The sequence below is a fragment of the Myotis lucifugus genome, unplaced genomic scaffold (genome assembly GCF_000147115.1).
Source record: "Myotis lucifugus unplaced genomic scaffold, Myoluc2.0 scaffold_140, whole genome shotgun sequence".
NCBI classification, from domain to species: Eukaryota; Metazoa; Chordata; class Mammalia; order Chiroptera; family Vespertilionidae; genus Myotis; species Myotis lucifugus.
The window spans coordinates 1,927,943-1,935,623 of NW_005871188.1; the positions used below are offsets into that span (position 1 = coordinate 1,927,943).

Here is a 7,681-nt window from a genome sequence, read left to right on the forward strand (position 1 = left end):
GTTTCTTTAGTTTTCTGCTTAATGGTCTTCTCCAGCACTGAGGTCAGAGGAGCCGCCTTCCAGCCCGTAGGCTGCTTCTCAGAGTCGAAAATTTCGCCATAGGCCTCTGCCTAGGATAGGACCTCTGAACCCCCAGGATGCATAAACACACAGGGCTTCCATCAGGCTCCGCTGATCCCGGGGCCGGGAGGCCTCTTGGCTCCACTAATCCCCAGGCAGTGAGGCCTCTTGGCTCTGCGGCTTCAGGGCTGTTTGGCTTCGCTCTACTGCTTGGAGCCTGAGTATGCAGATTAACCACCATCTTTTAGCTTCTATGATTGAAACATTGTATCTTTTGGAGCTGTTGCTTCAGGAGCTCAGAGTCCCGCAGCTGCAGGCGGGAACCTTGGTTTCCTCTATCGCTGGGGCAACCAAGCATCCTGTTCTCAGCTGCCTGGCTGCCTGCCGCCATCTTGGCTGACAGTTAATTTGCATATACTCACTGATTAGCCAATGAAAAGGGTAGCAGTCATATGCTAATTACCATGTTTCTCTTTTATTAGTGTAGACTAGAGGCCCGTTGCATGAAGAGATTCGTGCAATAGGCCTTCCCTTCCCCTGGCTGCTGGCACTGGTTTTCCTCTGGCACCTGGGACCCACCTACATTTCTATGAAAATTGAAGCTTTTGTTTTTCTGTGGCCTACATAAACTTAAATCTTGTTTATTTGGCCCATGTTAGCTTTTGAGTTTTACATGCTTGATGTACATGAAGATGGCATCCACAGAAACAAATGATAGAGAAAAGATGAGAGACCTGTAGATTGCAAGGTCTTGGGTCTTGTGACTTCTTACCTAATCAGCTGTCACTAAGGTGGTAATCTCCTGTAATAAAACTGTACACCTAGCCGCACAGACCTACTTTATGCTCAGTGGGAGCAGTGGGTGTAGGAGGCACCTAGAGTTTCAGACTATTCTTTAGTACAAACACTAATTTATCTAGAGAATTTTCTGCAAAATTGTATGTTAAGCAATACAGAAAGACTAGCTATTATCATCTAAAATCACACATCAGGAAAGAAATATAGCAGAAAATTAAAAATATTGCTCATTTATTTAGACAAATATTTTGTTTTATTCATCAGTAAAATACAAGAACATAAATAAGAAGGCTAAAAGGCATACAATGGATACCAGGCTGGAAGGAAAAAAAGGAAAGGAGATAGGAAGATACAATGATGTTTAAATTTAATCATTCCCTCTCAAATGAGACACCAGTATTAGAAGAATATTGGAAACACTGAAAATTTTCAGATGGTTTCTAATTCTGTTTTGTTTTGTTTTGTTTTGTTAATCCTCACTGAGGATATTTTTCCATTGATTTTTTTTTCTTTTTTAGAGAGAGTGGAGGAGAAAGGGAAAGACAGAGAGAAACATAGATGTGAGAGAAACACATCAATTGGTTGCCTCAGAACCTGTAAATAAGGTATGTGCCCTTGATCAGAATTGAAGCCAGGACCCTTTAGTCCTTAGGCCAAGGCTCTATCCACTGAGCCAAACCAGCTAGGACTAATTCTTAAAAAATTTATTTTGTTTTGACAGTACTTCCAATAACAATAAAAACAGAAATTCATACATACAGAAATGTCTTTATCTCTTATTGTAAAAATTATTGATAAATATATGTCTAGATATGTACTTAGACCAGTGGTTCTCAACCTGTGGGTCGCGACCCCTTTGGGGGTCGAACGACCCTTTCACAGGGGTTGCCTAAATACATCCTGCATATCAGATATTTACATTACGATTCATAACAGTAGCAAAATTACAGTTATGAAGTAGCAACGAAAATAATTTTATGGTTGGGGGTCACCACAACATGAGGAACTGTATTAAAGGGTCGCGGCATTAGGAAGGTTGAGAACAACTGACTTGGACAAATATTTTAATATCAGAGGAGAGGTTACTTGTCTAAAATTACTTTTAAAAGTGACTGTAATTACCTGTAAATGTTTGAAGAATGTGTATATAGTCATTTTTGTTTTTAAAACACATGGGTTTATTATTTCATCATAAATAATTTTTTTATAAAATTCTTGCAAAGGAACTTGTTCAGGAATAATAAAGTTGAAAAATTGTTTGGTTTTATGGAAAATTTTAAAAAGACTTACATTAAACTCTTTCTTTACATGTGCTTCAAACAGTTTCCAAAAAGGGCTATTACTGGAGTAAGAGCTTGTATGCATTTACTCAGCCACTGCTTATCCACTGATGTGATAATATAGCAGTAGATGCAGCGGAAATAGTCCTCCACTCTTGACTACAGATGAAAACCAAATCACGCACTCTAACAAATTAGTAGTGTTTAAAAGACTTAATAATCACTCATAATTATCAACCATATTTATAGTATAGTCATATAAAGATTGCATCTTTTCCATTTTTTTCAATAAAAAATTCATTGAGTATTATCAATGTGCAAGACACCTATAAGATGTTATTTATTGAAATAGAAATTGTAAAAAATATTAAGAACATTTTATTTAAGAAATATATATTCCTTTATCATTTTATTAGTCTATCTAAAATTTGCTTCTTTTGCTATATAAAAAGAGATTTAGTGCCATGGCCAAGTGGCTCACTAAGAGCATGGTCCCATACACCAAAAGGCTGCAGGTTCAATTGCTGGTCGGGGTACATACCTACATTGCAGATTTGATACCTGGTCAGGGCACATGTAGGGGAGGCAACCAATTAATGTTTCTCACATTGATTTATTCTCTCTCTCCCTCTCTTCCTCTCTCTCTAAAAATCAATAATATAAAAACATATTATTGGGTGAGGATTTTTTAAAAGTGAGAGATTTAGCAAGAAATTACACTAATGCACAACAAAGAATTCATTTTGCCCTGTTCTTCATCTGGACCAGATGCAAGACTCACACATCTGAAAAAAAGATCATTATACTAGAAGAAGAGAACAGTGAGCCTATAGACACTTCTGTGGAGAAGGCATTACTTCTGCCTTCAGTATGGTAAAGAAGACATGAGTGTAAGAGACAATATTATTCATAACAGTGAAGTTTGAGTAAAGAGCAAGAAAATAAAAAGAATCAATGCATTAATAGGTTCATCTGCTTGGAAATTTTATATGACATTAGATTGATGTTTTGTGTTGGACCTCAACAGAATGTTTAAATAGAAATCCCATACGAGCAATGAGAGGCAGAAAGCCAAAAATGTGAAACACTCAACAACTAATTCAGTTCAGAAGAATATTCATAATATTGCAAAATATAAATACCCATAATATCAGCAACATATAAAAACTAAAAGTAAATGAATTCAACTCTAAATATATAAGCTAGAAGAAAACAAATTATTACAAGAAAAGAAAGCAGAAGGAAAATTTTAAAGATGGGGAAATTAAAGAGCAAGAAAATAAATAATAGCAAAGAAAGTTAGATGTAACAAAAATTATGAGATGATTCTTTTAAAACATCTATAAAATATTAAAATTACTAGCTAACCTAAATTTTTAAAAATGAGAACCAAGCCCCAAATGTAAAAAAAGGAAATAACCTTTTATATCCAATACATTTTTAAAAGGTTATGATCATCTTTGTCCAATTCTAGACAAATAAACCACTTACACATATATAACAGTCTCTGTTACTGTCAATTATTAAATAAAATGTGGGGGAGGAGTCCCTTGCAGATAACAAATTTTCAAAAACTAAATGTTCAAATAAAAAGCACTTATGATATTTTTAAATGAATCAACTATGGAAGATGTAAGTCACTTCAACCGAAGTAGTAACTTCAACTGGGCTCACATCCAAGAAAACATTGTGTGAAGCTGGGCTCCTTCACCCAGTGCTCAGAGACCACCCTCACCACTCGCCCTTTGGTGAAAGGGCAGAGCCATGGCTCATCTGCAAGACTTGGGGACTTGTTTATGCAAAGAGTGAAATGAAAACAATTTTGAAATTTTCCTTGGGAACTGTCTACTTCTTTGCAACTCTTCTCAAGGCACCCATAACCTCTTTATTTCTCAAGCTATAAATAAATGGGTTTAGCAGGGGAATTATAATCGTGTAAAACAGGGAATACATTCTGTCCTGATCTTCAGCTGGACCAGATGCAGGACGCACATACATGCAGATGAGAGTGCCATAGTACAGCGAGACAGAGAGCAGGTGGGCACTGCACGTGGAGAAGGCTTTGCCTTTGCCCTTTTCAGACTTTTTTTTTCAGAATGTCAGAGAGCACCCGAGTATAAGACATTACGATGGTCATTAAAGTGGATATTTGTATAAAAGCTGCAAAAATAAGTATCATTAGTGCATTAATAGATGGGTCATAGCATGAAATTTTGAACAGCTGTAAAATTTCACAGTAGAAATAATGTATTATGTTAGACTTGCAGAAAGTTAATCTTAATAACAAACTCACGTGAACCAGAGGATGCAGAAAACCAACTGCATATGAAATACTTATCAACTTAGTGCAGAGTCTGTTGGACATCACCACTGGATAAAGCAAGGGGTTACATATGGCTACATAGCGGTCATAGGCCATCACTACCAAGAGGAAACATTCTGTAGTTGCACTGGAAGCAAAAAAATAAAATTGGGTGATGCACTCAGCTAGGGATATCACTGCAGTCTTTTCTAAGAAGTTGACCAGCCTCCTGGGAGTTACGGAAGTCGAAGTGCAAGCATCTGCAAAAGCTAATCCACCAAGGAACAAGTACATGGGCGTGTGAAGATGGGCATCCTTCCAAATAAGAGCCATCAGTCCAAGGTTGCCTACCATGGTGGTGAGGTAGATGACTAAGAACACGAGGAAGAGGAGGACCTGCAACCATGGTTGCTCTGCAAGTCCTGTGAGAACAAACTCAGTCACCAGAGTCTTGTTTCCTTCTGACATATCCACACTTGATCACTGTAATGAGAATATATGTGACAAAGATGATTGCTAAAGGTAACACAAGGTAGTGGTACCTTTTTGCAAATTAAATTATACCTTCCTGTTGTTTTCCATTTAATTAGTAGTTTTAAAAAATATGTTTTTATTGATTTTATAGAGAGAGGAGGAAAAGAGATAGAGAGATAGAAACATTGATCGGCTGCCTGCTGCCTGCCCCCTACTGGGAATCGAGCCCAGTACCTGGATATGTGCCCCTTGACTAAAAATCAAACTGGTGACCTCTTGGTTCATGGGCCCATGCTTAACCACTGAGCCATACCGGCTGGGCTAATTAGTCGTTTGTAATGCTTAACTTTTATCCTATAGTAAGTCTGTTTATGAATTCTGTGTTTAGAACAATGTCACCCCCAATAAATTTAATAGTAAAAAATTCTGTGTTTAGGTATCTGACCCTAAAATTGGGGAAAAAAACAACACAGAGAAATAAATGCAAATATTTGAGCCAATATTAAAATCACCTGAAAAATGATTGCACGTGGAAGAGATGCAAATGCATGACTATTGCATATGGAAAAAAATAGGCTAATAATTTAGGCATAACCACATAATTTCTTTCTTAATCCTCACCTGAAGATATTTTTTATTGATTTTTAGAGAGAGAGGAAGGAGGAGAAAGAGAGAGAAACATCTATGTGAAAGAAAAACATAGATTGGTTGCCTCCCATACACACCCCAAATGGGAATCAAGCCTGCAACCGAGGTATGTGCCCTGACTGGGAATCAAACCCATAACCTTTTAATGAACTGGACACTGCTCCAACCAATTGAGTCACCCAGCCAGGGCAAAACCACATATTTTTTGTTGCAGAGACAAATGGAAAGGATAGAAATATTTTGGGGCAAATATTTAAGCTCCTATGTTCTTGAAAGGGAAACAAAAATACATTTACCACAATAATAACAGTTGAAATAAATAATAATTTACTCTTTAAAAAACCATTTTCATAATTTTATAGCCATACCTTTTGACACTTATAATACAAGAAATGTTGAATGAGAATACATTAGAAGAACTGGGTTTGTTTAGTCAGTGGGGAGAATGAGGAGTTGTTATTCTCCATCTTCACTAAGCTAAAAAAAAGATTTAGTAAATTTATATTATTAAACACATACCTACATGGAACCTATTATTAATATATACACCTCAAAAGATTCACTGGAGTATATTTGCTGAAAATGAACTATGGGAATGTTAAAAATATGTCTTTTTTTCCAAAGTAGAGATTTTAACCTGAATAAGTGTCCAAAGTGGAGATTTTTGTCCTGAATAAAGTGGCTTTACTTTCTTTGCAATCTAAACCATCAAATAATAGATATTCCTAATTTCACTGAATGAATTCAGTGTAATTAAGCTAAGAAGTAGTTAGCTTTGGGAATTGTTTTCCTTAAGATGAATATGAAAGAAATATCTCTAGGTTAGAGTAAAGAAAATGGTGCTGACCATATATTATATATTACATATTTATAATATAAGGATTATGTTACTGACTTTAGCCTTTATTCTCATGATTCCATGAAATTTTAAAAGCTATGTATTATAGACAGCCAGCAAACTCAAAGGTTAGGATTATACCTATTCTGCAAAATTACAAATAAACTAGATACAAGCAGCGTAGCTGTCTCAATTCTAAACTATCTACATTATAAAATAAAATTTATGTATTTAATTAAAGTGGAAGACAAGAGAGAATATATGTAAAACAGATATATCAAATAAAAAACAGAGTAATATGGAAATTATAAAAAAATTTAAAGCTGTTAAATCATTCTTATTGTGATTAATTTTTCCCATTCAATTCTTCTAAGTTTATTATTCATGAAATTTTGTGATAAATGTCTCCTTTACAGTAAGCCGTCCTCCTCCCATCTGTCCAGATTTTGATGGCTGGCTGGGAAAAAAATCTCAATGCCTTACTGGAATTTTAATTTCTTACACAAATACCTTATATAGATATTTTATTATATCTAAAGACAAATTGCAAAACTCTGAAGTAATAGAAAATGTAGAAATCACTGCACTCTTACCCAGTTCCTGAAAAACATTGGAAAATTGGGAAGTGATAGTTTTTCTGAAATAGCATGCAAAAATGAGACAGTGATTACTGGCACACTGATTTTCATCAGTAAATCTACAATGAATGGAAATAATATCTATTTCCAAACTTGCTCTATAAAAATAAAGGTACAGGAAAGAAAGATATTCCCTCTACACTTCCAAAGAATTCCCTGTAGGATGAAGTCAAATTTGTTCTACTGGGTTTTGTGAGTTAATCGTGATTCACACCCATAACTAGCTGTAACAATTAAAAACTATATGATTCACAGGGATTACTGTGGGAACATCTACAGAACATCCATAAACAATTTTTTTTTTCAATTTTTTCCCCTTTATTGATTAAGATATTACAAATGTGTCCTTATCCCCCCAATGTCCCCTCATCCCCCCAATCCTGCCCTCACCCTCATCCCCTGTTGTCCACATCCATTGCTTATGCTTATATGCATGCATACAAGTCCTTTGATTGAGCTCTCCCCTTACTCCTCCCCTCTCTCCCTACATTCCCTCGGGTTTGGAGGATCTGAAACAAAGCCTGCAGTTTCTCTATAACTGTTTTGGTTCATCCGGATAATGGTGGTCCATTATAAGTCCACAACTTGAGGAGGAAGCAAGAGAAATTAGATCTTTTCTCCGACTCACTTTATTACATTTAGC

General features: G+C 35.9%; 1 protein-coding gene across 1 annotated transcript; it reads right to left on the reverse strand.

Moving 5' to 3' along the window:
* Positions 1 to 3,983: 3,983 nt before the first annotated feature.
* Positions 3,984 to 4,914, reverse strand: LOC102416986 (olfactory receptor 5AC2-like). The gene is given in 2 exon segments (XM_014460790.1): positions 3,984 to 4,229; positions 4,231 to 4,914. Coding segments are annotated over 2 exon segments (924 nt in total). The 5' UTR covers positions 4,909 to 4,914.
* Between the last annotated feature and the right edge of the window lie 2,767 nt (positions 4,915 to 7,681).